General features: G+C 42.8%; 1 protein-coding gene across 2 annotated transcripts in view; it reads right to left on the reverse strand.

The window, feature by feature from the left end:
• The window catches only part of LOC121569815 (cadherin-12-like), a 202,591-nt gene that overhangs the window by 46,121 nt on the left and 144,451 nt on the right, over nt 1–12,019 (reverse strand). For both annotated transcript variants that reach the window (XM_041881034.2, XM_041881035.2), the window contains 2 exons: nt 9,001–9,168; nt 4,476–4,663 (listed from right to left, as the gene is read on the reverse strand). In XM_041881034.2, coding sequence (XP_041736968.1) covers nt 4,476–4,663; nt 9,001–9,168 — 356 coding nt within the window. The remainder of the gene's footprint in view (nt 1–4,475; nt 4,664–9,000; nt 9,169–12,019) is intronic.

Here is a 12,019-nt window from a genome sequence, read left to right on the forward strand (position 1 = left end):
CTCGGCGTGTTTGAAGGAGGATGAATGCTGCCTATGACCCCAAGAACACCATCCCCACCGTCAAACATGGAGGTGGAAACATTATGCTTTGGGGGTGTTTTTCTGCTAAGGCGACAGGACAACTTCACCGCATCAAAGGGACAATGGACGGGGCCATGTACCGTCAAATCTTGGGTGAGAACCTCCTTCCCTCAGCCAGGGTATTGAAAATGGATCGTGGATGGGTATTCCAGCATGACAATGACTCAAAACACACGGCCAAGGCAACAAAGGAGTGGCTCAAGAAGAAGCACATTAAGGTCCTGGAGTGGCCTAGCCAGTCTCCAGACCTTAATCCCATAGACAATCTGTGGAGGGAGCTGAAGGTTCGAGTTGCCAAACGTCAGCATCGAAACCTTAATGACTTGGAGAAGATCTGCAAAGAGGAGGGGGACAAAATCCCTCCTGAGATGTGTGCAAACCTGGTGGCCAACTACAAGAAACGTCTGACCTCTGTGATTGCCAACAAGGGTTTTGCCACCGAGTACTAAGTCGTGTTTTGCAGAGGGGTCAAATACTTATTTCCCTCGTTAAAATGCAAATCAATTTATAATATTTTTGACATGCGTTTTTCTGGATTTTTTGTTGTTGTTATTCTGTCTCTCACTGTTCAAATAAACCTACCATTAAAATTATAGACTGATCATTTCTTTGTCAGTGGGCAAACGTACAAAATCAGCAGGGGATCAAATACTTTTTTCCCTCACTGTAAATGCATCTCTCTTTGGTGCCGTAACGTTAATGTTATATTGTACATTTTGAAAGTGTGATGATATAAAATGAGAAAAAGTAGCACCTCACATTTTTTTTGTGACCATGGACACTGTATAGTATTTATCTGCTCCAAATATAAACCACATACTGCATATCACACATTACTTTTTATTGAGCTTTACTAGCTTGGTACTCATCACATCATACTGTACTTCTGGTTGGCACGCGAGATAAAGAGTGTTTCTAAATGAGAGACAAAATGAGTCCTGCACAGTGTTTAAATGGATCCCCTGGACATGAGCCAACAAGGCTTATGCCACACATGTTGCCACTAAACAATATCATTACTTTAGGCTTAGTACATATCAGCAGCCCGGTCATTTTCCCTTACATATGCTTAAAGGAAGACTAGAGGAAGCGAATAAACACACAAGCAGACAAATGCACCACAAACACATTTATTCTTACAAGCACAAGCCCAAGATCTACTGTATCATGTACTGTATGGGCAATTATTTATTTCTCCCTCTGTTGTTCATTCTCAGTTTGGGCAAGTGTGTAACTTTGTTTGTGTGTGTGTGTGTGCATGTGTGCATGTGTCCCTGCATGTGTGTGTGCCTGTGCTCATGCATATTCAGGCAAGTGTGTGTGTCTCTCAACATGTGCTTGTGCATGCCTCCCTTGCTAGGACTGAGGATTCCTCTACTGTGGCGTCTGTCTATTGTCTCTTGTAATCTTTTCTTCTACAAAGGGGATGTCTAACCCCCAATGTGTATGTCCCCATCCCTCCAAGCCTCGCTCTGCATGTTACTGTATGGGTAGACTGGGCCCCAGATGATTATCCCCTGAATCCATTACCATGCCTGATCTTCTTATCATACAACAAACCTGAGTTGGGGTCTGCCAAACTGTGTGCAGAGCTGCTGCTGCTGCTTCCCCCTGCCCTCTCCCCCTCTCACCACTGCTGCTCAACGCGGTGGCGAGGAGAGAGGACAGAGATAAAGAGAGAGGGATAGAGAGAGACAGAGAGAAAGAGAGAGGGAGAGAGGGGAAGAGATTCAAATAGGGGCCTGATTGCACACATCACTGTAGAGACGGGCAGCGATCCATTCTAAGACTGTCTGTAGGCGGGTCAGCATTCTGAGAACACGGTCAAGAACTCATAAAAACTCCATCTCCAACCTCCTACTCCCACCTTTTCCCTTTTCACACCCCTCTACTCATACCCCACTGCGTCCCAGACATGGGTCGAAGAACATGTTGTTTAGAAAACTACACTGTGGGGGAATCCAGTGTGAATGGTTCAAAGATGTCCCCCGTGGACGCTGGCTTTGTGCAGTCACCTCCCAGCGAGGGGAATAAATCACACTGTTCCATTGTTGTGATGGCACCATATCAAACACAGGAGGTAAAAAACAATAGAGGAGCGAAAGGATTGAAAGGCATCCCTGGCCCATCCATCTGCAGTATTTACAATGTGAACAAATAAATGTCCTCATTTATATCATAATCATAATCTGGGCCTGTCTTCTTTTCTAATTCCATTAGAAAAGGTCAGTTTCGATGATCTATAGTTATGATCCGCTCGTAAGTAGATCATATGTATACACACACACACGTACATACGTACAAGGACACAAGTACACTCGCATTCTCGCACGCACAGACACACACGGCACAGAATCAAAATATGTACTCTCATCAGCCACATTTTCTTGCATAGTTTTAAGGATCAAAGGATCAAAGGAGTATGCGTACATTTGTATATGTGGGAGGATGGACAACAAAAAAAAGTTAACCAGAGAAACAATTGAAGAATGTGTGATTCCCCAATCATAATCAGTCACTTTTTCATACATCACCTGAAAGGCACAGAAACAGAACAGAAGAACCAATTAATGATACCATGTTGCCATGTCTGCACAGGTTAAGCTACTTTTATCCTTTTGAACTTGATTCAAAAATCTGTATTTTCCACACTACGAAGTTTTGAACAAAACTTTTTGGATACATTGTCCTTCAAACTATTTGTCTCAAAAGGTGCATTTTCACATTTGTACATTAAACAACCACTATTGTGCTCCAAGGGAAATGCCTCTGAAATACTACAACAAGAGAGCTTCTACGAATATGCACAGTGCTCACATAAGAGCTTTGCCTGAAAATGGAGCAACTGCACATTTTAGTTCTTGAAAGCACTTGGTTGGGTGGCGTTGACGAATCTTGTTATATTTAACTCTGACACAAAGGTAGAAGATGAATGTAATTATTCTCTCTTTCGCTCATTCATGCATCATACATCTTTTTTAATCAAGGCAAGGAAACCATCTTTCCAGGAAAAACCAAAATAATCTATCTGAGCCATTAGTATCCAACAGCCGAGACAATTTTGAAAAGTAATGATGCGTACCAAATGACACCCCTATTCCCCATAGGGCTCTGCTCAAAAGTAGTGCACTGTGTAGGGAATAGAGTGCCATTTGGAACGCAGTGAATGTCTACTTCTGACATTCATCTTTCCCCCTTTGCATTTTGAAGATATCCTCAAACATGTTGCCGTTGTATTATGCAAAGTTATCTTTGCTCTGGCAGTTTTATTCTGTTTCCCGTGTTATACTTCACACCGCGCTGCCAACACAAATCATTTAAAATCACTACTGGGGTTTTAACTGCCTCAAACACCACCACCTACAATTTGCCTGAGGGGAACTCAACAGTACCGTGCGAAGGGAATGCATGTGAGTCAGTGTGAGTGGGAAGTGGGAACATGTGCGGAACTGGATGTCTCTAAGCAAGTTCTTGTTTGTTTTGACAGGGGCTAATATAAGCCTAGTCAATGTGTACAAAAGTAAAATCAGGTTCAGTATCCAAAATGTATTTGCCTATTCTGGCAGGTCAACATGCCCTGAGCATCTTTATCCATTTTGCTAAGTGACCATATGGCATTTTAAATTAATCTTTCCATGGCATGTTGAGAATATATATAGCAGAGGCACTTAAGATTGAATCTCATAGCAACTGTCCTTACAGTAATGGACAACACAAAAGCAATAAACTACCAGCAAATTCTATAAACACTAATATGTGAGTCTGTGTCCCAAATGGCACAATATCCCCTATAAAGTACTATTTTTAATTAGCGCCCATAGGGCTCTGGTTAAAAGTAGTGCACTATGTAAGGATTAGGGTTCCATTTCAGACAGAAGAGGCTACACATTAGTCTGTAAAAAAAATTAACGACTGAAACAAGCTAGTCATATAGGTTCCATTTAACATTACAGACTAATGGGCATATCTGTTTTAGAGCTAATTCACAGCAGCAACAAAACTACTGAACAATAATATTACTATATGAACTCGTTAGCCAAACACCTGGTACCATTTCTCCAAACCTTGAAATGACTAGTCACTAGTATTGCTGACCTCATGATAACATATAGGATCCTTAATCCATTATAATGTCCTTATCAATGTCCTAATAAAGGCATTATGTGGGTAGACTTCATAGCCAATCCCTTAAAGAACTGATACTAAAAAGCTCATGCAACTGAAGCAGTAGAGGCTGGTGAAGGGAGGACAGCTCATAATAATAGCTGGAATGGAATGAATGGAACGGTATCAACGTGGAAATTATGTGTATGACATCGTTCCAACCATTACTATGAGCGCGTCCTCCAATTTAAAGTGCCACCAGACACCACGTGACTGACGAAGGCACTTACCCTTTTGAGAATGATGATTCCTTCCTGATTGTATTCATTGGTGATGATGTCAAACATGTTGCCACCGTCCCCCGGTACGATTTTGTACTCTACTTCTGCGTTCTTCCCGATGTCCAAGTCATGAGCTTTGATCCTTCCCACAGCAGAACCCACTGCAGAGGACTCAGGGACTCTCAGGTGAAAGAAACCTTACAGACAAAAATAAATAGATTGATCTAGACAAGCTCATTTTCAACTTCTGGCATTGTATTGGGCTTTTTTTCAGTGTGTCCCGAAATGGTTTGGAAGCGAGCATCAGGACGGACAGAAGACATCACCCCTGGTCTGAACCTCTGTGCTGTAACAGCATTATGAGGGGGGGGGGGATCCCAGAGTGGGGTGACTGCCTGCCTACAGTACCCAAAAGGCAAAAACTGGTTGAATCAACGTTGTATCCACGTCATTTCAACCAAAAATGTCAATGTGATGACGTTGAATCAACATGGAAAACTGATTAGATTTGTAAAAAGTAATCAACGTAAAGGAATTTAGTCATTTTTTCATCCAACCTTTTAAGTTTCAAGTTTTGTGCACAAGTACAGTGAAATGCCTTTCTTGCTAGCTCCAAACACAACAATGCAGTAATCAATATCAATGTAGCACTAAAATAAACATAATATAGAACAAACACACACAAGAAATAAAATAAATAAATAAGAAGAACACGAGAAAGTAAGAAGCTGTATAAAGGGAAGGTTCCAATACCATATTTACAATGTGCAGGGATACTGGAGTGATAGAGGTAGATACAGAGCATTCGGAAAGTATTCAGAGCCCTTGACTTTTTCCAAATTTTGTTAAGTTACAGCCTTATTCAAAAATTGATAAAAATAAATAAAATCCTTTATCAATCTACACACAATACCCCATAATGACAAAGAAAAAACAGGTTTTTATAAAATGTATCAACTTTATTAAAAATAAAACACGGAAATATGACATTTACATAAGTATTCAGACCCTTTCCTCAGTACTTAGTTGAAGAAACTTTGGCAGCGATTACAGCCTCGAGTCTTTTTGGGTATGACGCTACAAGCTTGGCACACCTGTATTTGGGGAGTTTCTCCCATTCTTCTCTGAAGATCCTCTCAAGCTCTTTCAGGTTGGATGGGGAGCGTCGCTGCACAGCTAATTTCAGGTCTCTCCAGAGATGTTTGATCGGGTTCAAGTCCAGGCTCTGGCTGGGCCACTCAAGGACATTCAGAGACTTGTCCCAAAGCCACTCCTGTGTTGTCTTGGTTGTGTGCTTAGGGTCATTGTCCTGTTGGAAGGTGAACCTTCACCCCAGTCTGAGATCCTGAGCGCTCTGGAGCAGGTTTTCATCAAGGATCTCTCTGTACTTTGCTCCGTTCATCTTTCCCTCGATCCTGCCTAGTCTCCCAGTCCCTGCCGCTAAAAAACATCCCCACAGCATGATGCTGCCACCACCATGCTTCACCGTAGGGATGGTGCCAAGTTTTCTCCAGACGTGACGCTTGGCATTTAGGCCAAGGAGTTCAATCTTGTTTTCATCAGACCAGAGAATTTAGTTTCTCATGGTCTGAGTGCCTTTAGGTGCCTTTTGGCAAACTCCAAGCAGGCTGTCATGTGCCTTTTAAACTCCAAGCGGGCTTCTGTCTGGCCACTCTACCATAAACGCCTGAATGGTGGAGTGCTGCAGAGATAGTTGTCCTTCTGGAAGGTTCTCCCATCTCCACAGAGGAACTCTGGAGCTCTTTCAGAGTGACCATCGGGTTCTTGGTCACCTCCCTGACCAAGGCCCTTCAACCTCGATTGCTCAGTTTGGCCGGGCGACCAGCTCTAGGAAGAGTCTTGGTGGTCCCAAACATCTTCCATTTAAGAATGATGGAGGCCACTGTGTTCTTGGCGACCTTCAATGCTGCACAAATGTTTTGGTACCCTTCCCCAGATCTGTGCCTCGACACAATCCTGCCTCGGAGCTCTACGGATAATTCCTTTGACCTCATGGCTTGGTTTCTACTCTGATATGCACTGTCAACTGCGGGACCTTATATAGACAGATGTGAGCCTTTCCAAATCATGTCCAACCAATTTAATTTACCACAGGTAGACTCCAATCAAGTTGTAGAAACATTTCAAGGATGATAAATGGAAACAGGATACACCTGAGCTCAATTTCGAGACTCATAGCAAAGGGTCTGAATACCTATATAAAACCTGTTTTCGCTTTGTCATTATGGGGTATTGTGTGTATATTGATGAGGATTTGTTTTAAGCCCTTTTAGAATAAGTCTGTAACATAACAAAATGTGGAAAATGTCAAGGGGTCTGAAGACTTTCCGAATGCACTGCATGTATAGGGGTAAGGTGACTAGGCATCAGGATATATGATAAACAGAGTGGCAGCAGCGTAAATGATGATTGTTTGTGAGTGTGTGTGTGTAGAGTAAGTATAGTGTGTACATATTATGTGTGTGTTGGACTGTCAGTGTGTGTGACTGTGTAGAGCCCTGTCAGTGTGCATTGAGACAGTGCAAAAATAAAATACAAGGGCCAACTCAGATAGTCGTTGTAGCCATTCTGTTAGCTATTTAGCAGTCTTATGGATTGTGGATAGAAGCTGTTCAGGAGCCTGTTGGTGTCAGACTTGATGCACCGGTATCGCTTGCCGTGCGGAAGCAGAGAGAACTGTCTATGGCTTGGGTGGCTGGAGTCATTAACGATTTTCCTGGCCTTCCTTTCACACCACCTGATAGAGAGGTGTAGGGAGCTTGGCCCCAGTGACTTACTGGGCTGTCCGCACCACCCTCTGTAGCGCCATGCAATCGAGGGCAGTGCTGTTGCAATACCAAGCAGGTATGCAGCCAGTCAAGATGCTCTCAGTGGTGCCGCTGTACAACTTTTTGAGGATTTGAGGGACCATGCCAAACCTTTTCAACTTCCTGAGGGGGAAGATGCGCTGTCATGGACCACTTTAAGTCCTTAGTTTTTTGGACACCAAGGAACTTGAATATCTCGACCCGCTCCACTGCAGCCTCGCCGATGTAGTCCACGATCAGCTCCTTGGTCTTACTGACGTTGAGGGAGAGGTTGTTGTCCTGGCACCACACTGCCAAGTCACTGACCTCCTCCCTGTAGGCTGTCTCATCGTCACCGATGATCAGGCCTACCACCGTCGTGTTGGAGACATGCGTGACCACAAAGTCGTGGAGAGGACTAAGCACACACCCCTGTGGGGCCCCCATGTTGAGGGTCAGCGTGGCGGAGGGGATGTTGCCTACCCTTACCACCTGGGGTCGGCCCGTCAGGAAGTCCAAGATCCAGGAAGGTGTTCAGTTCCAGAGTCCTAAGCTTGGTGACGAGCTTGGAGGGGACAAGAGGTATTCCTCTTTTGTAGTTGGGTGATGGCAGTGTGGAATGCAATTGAGATTACGTCGTCTATGAATCTGTTGGGGCAACCTAAATCCAATGACGAGGAAATGTTTGGTTGATTTCACATTGAATTCACTTTAGTAGACAACTCATCCTAATGTAAAACAAAACTAGACGTTGAACTGAAGTCTATGACCAGTGGGTAAGCTGTCGTCAAATGTATATCAAAATATTTAGAGACCAGAGCAGTATACTCAGTCACAATTGCATGCTTGCATTATTCCCTTAACTTTTCATATTCAGTCAAATGGTTTTGAAAAGTTATCTTAAATATTATATTTGTCTTTATATAGGCTGTGTTTATAAATATGCATATTCACATTTGTTGAATTGATCCATGTTGTTCAAATATGCTGGATTTAGATTTTCATAGATCAATAAATTAATGAATAACACAATCTTACACAATAACACAATCTGCATGTTTGGCCTGCTTCTAGTGTCTTACTTGTGCACTGATTAACTATTTAATTTAATTGATTTGTTTGGAAGCTTAAAGTAAATACTTAATTCCAGATATTTTATTACAGGCATCAGCTCCCATGCTGACTCTGTCTTGAGTTGAACACTGCAACTGAAAAAAGAGAAACTCCCTTGAAATAATGAAGAACTCTTTAATGGAAGGTAAATATGTAAGTATGTTTACTTGGATGTGGCAAAGTACTAAGCTATAAAATAAATAATATATAGTAAAGAAATATAAAGAACATAGACATCTGTCCTCTGTGCATCAGCATTATAATCAATTATTCACTCAAGAAATGAAATGGCTATATTAAAACCGATAATATCAACATGCTTTTTAACACAAGTCTACATGGAAAGGTAACGTCAACTTCATACACACAACAGCACCAACACAATAACAAAGAGCTCGATCTCTCTCTCTCTCTCTCTCTCTCTCTCTTCTTTCTCTCTCTCTCTCTCTCTCTCTCTCTCTCTCTCTCTCTCTCTCTCTCTCTCTCTCTTTTTTCTTTTTCCCCTCTCTCTCTCTCTCTCTCTCTCTCTCTCTCTTAATTGCTGTCTCTCTCCCTAGAGTGGTGTGTGCAAACAGGCCTCTATTTGAATCTCTTCCTCTCTCTCTCTCTCTTACTTTTGGAGAACCTTGGTGGGTTGTCGTTGACGTCGCTGAGGGTGATGTTGATGGTGGTGGTCCCGGCCAGACCTCCCAGCTGACCTCCCATATCCTTGGCCTGTATAAGCACCTGGTACTGCTCCTTCACCTCGCGGTCCATGTTCGGCAAGGCCGTCCTTATTATACCTAACGACAACATGGTATCATTAGAACATATCAAAATGGCCGATATCTAGGCACTTTACTTTTATGTCACATAAGCTGTGCAGTCCAAATAGGGGATAGGTGGAAACATGATAATACAGAAGGGACAAGGTGAGTGTTAACGTGTATTCTGAAGGATTGCGCAATGCTTGATGCCCCCTTTTTTCTGCTAGAGGGTTCAAAAGTACAAATGACCTGGGTAGTAGCACCCCCCTTATAAAGAGCCTACACTTAGAGGTGCATTAATGTACCTGAAGTCAAAGTGTGAATTAAGGGGTTGCCAGGGGGGCTCAGCTCCCTTGAGTGAGTGGTTAGCTCCCCTAAATGCACCAAAAGTCAAACTTTAAATAATGGGGACTCTAAATAATGTTAAGTTAACCATTCTCTGTTTGCTTAGAATGTAGTGGTAAAATTAAAGCTTCCAAATGAAAAACACCCCCACCTCTCTGTCATGGTTAAACTATTTATTTCTATGTGGTGGCGCTATCAACACAGAAGTGCTGAATTTCGCTATCAGCTGAGCTCCTTTATGCATAGACTTTTCTTTGTACTTCCTAATTTTCACAATTTGTTTGCCATGCATCCTTAATAAAAAATAGCTTCTGCCTTTATTGCAATGCATTGGATGTATCTGTTGATTTATCATTGTTTGCTTTTGTCAGTCAGCTGTTTGGAGCGCTCATTGCTTTGTTTTTCAGGTGCGCATGGGTACTGGTGTTCTCCATGCCATCCGTGGCCAGAAGTAGTTTATTTTTTTAGAAAAATGCATTGAAAGTATAGGGAGCATAATTTATTTTCACTGCAACCGGCAATCAGAGTTTACCCACCTATTTTTTGTACCACTACATCACTGGCTACCGGTAGGCCTGTTTGAAGTTCATGGTAATACACATTGTAGCCTAGGCTATTAAGTTGACCATGTGTGTTAGGGTGACCATCCTGTTTTTCCCGGGACAGTTTCAGCCCCATTCCACGTGTCCCGAATTTCCAGGCCACAAAAAACGTCAATTTGTCAGCAAGACGCATCAATTAATGTAGGCCTAATCAATGGCAATCGCTGAATGTCATTAGTCACACTTTTTGGTGTTTTGTAACAGATGTCTGTTTCCATTCATCAAATGGCGCGAGTATACATGTAGTTTGGATGCTGGAATTATTTTGGAGTGGACGAACATGCACAGGTAGCCTACTTTGTGAAGTGATTTGTTTGACAATCAGATGAAAATATAATGACTGGTTGTGTTCATGACACATTAAAAGGTAATTCATTTTTACCGCTTAAATGACGTAAGCGCATTAATTCAATAGAGACCCCCCAAATGTCATGGTGTCATTCGCACTAAGCCTGAAGTCAAGGCTGAGATAGATAGAAATAGCGGTTTTCAGGAAGTGGAGACACTTCAATACTGAACTTGGTGAGGCTTTTTAATGATTCGCCAGATGATCTGAGATCAGAGCAAATATACAGCCGAGTAATGGCCAGGTCAGCATGATAGAAGAGATGGAAAGGGGGCAAGATGTACGTTTTCTTTCCTCTTATTCCCCCATCCGTCATATGAAAAGAACAGACGTCACATTTGATCCTAAAATCCTGTGTTCTGCGTGTGCAACAATCAAAGGATGTTGTTTTTTGACATTCTTCTCATCTTTTTGGGATACAGGCAGGGAGGGAAGACGCTGTGAAGTGTATGGTGATTTAGGCATGTGATTCCTTCCCCCTCTTTTCTTTTCCCTCTTTGCTTCTTGTTTGTTCGGCTGCGTTGATGTATGTTTGGCTGTAGAGGCAGGCTCAGCATGGCAAACATTTGTTTTAACAGTTGGATTTTTTCGCCATCAGTTTGGAAATACAGTCACAGTGTGTGTTCTGTATACTCTCCAGGGTGGAAAGGCATGATCTGTGATAGATTCTCCCCATTCCTTTTCTCCCTGTGACATCACATTGGAAATGGTTATCGTGATCCATTTCCTTTTCTCCCCCCCCCCCTCTTTTTTATTTTGCAAATTTCGAAATGTGTTATCATTGTGGACAAGGTTCTAACCTTTTCTATGGGAATCTCTGTTTGTGTTAGGCCTACTACTGCTAGGTAGCTCTCTCCCTCCCCTCTGTCTGTCCTTGATTGCAGGAGTGAGGTCTGGTGTGCGGGAGTCAGGGTTCCAGCTGCAGCTCATTCACCATAATCACCTCAGCCTTTAAGACCCGGTCAAACTTACCACTCATCGTCAGATCATAGTCAAGACGACCATATATTTGGAACCTGACTCCTGCCTCCGCTTCACTCCTGCCACCACCATCCTGCTCTCCATTACCGGACCTCTCTTTTGGACTCACCACGGACACTAGGACATTACGGTACCACACCTGCCCTGATCTGGATCTGTTACCCTCCCTGTACCTGGACTTGCTCTTCCCCTATATTTGGAAACCTGGACGTTGAACATTGTAAATAAACCTGTTAAAACTTCTCTGGCTTGGTGTACTTGTCTGCATTTGGGTTCTATCCAGTTAAATCATAACAGTATGATCTGACCAACATGAACCCAGCAGACAGTAGCTCGGATACCACCCCAGAGTGCACTCAAATTTGGACTGCCATAGCCAATCAGGGCATTTTACTTGGCCAACATGATACCCTGTTTAAGACGATTGCTGAGGACAGTCAGGTGCTGCTTAATCAGGTTCAATTACTCTCCAATCAAGTGTCTGCCCTTACTACCCCTTCAGCCCAGATCAGAGAGCCTTTTGTTCCTGCTCCAGAGCGCTATGACGGGAACATGGGAACCTGTGGCGATTTTTTGACTCAATGCTCGCTAGTGTTTGAACAACAGTCCCTCA

Source organism: Coregonus clupeaformis, chromosome 7 (genome assembly GCF_020615455.1).
Source record: "Coregonus clupeaformis isolate EN_2021a chromosome 7, ASM2061545v1, whole genome shotgun sequence".
Classification (NCBI taxonomy): Eukaryota; Metazoa; Chordata; class Actinopteri; order Salmoniformes; family Salmonidae; genus Coregonus; species Coregonus clupeaformis.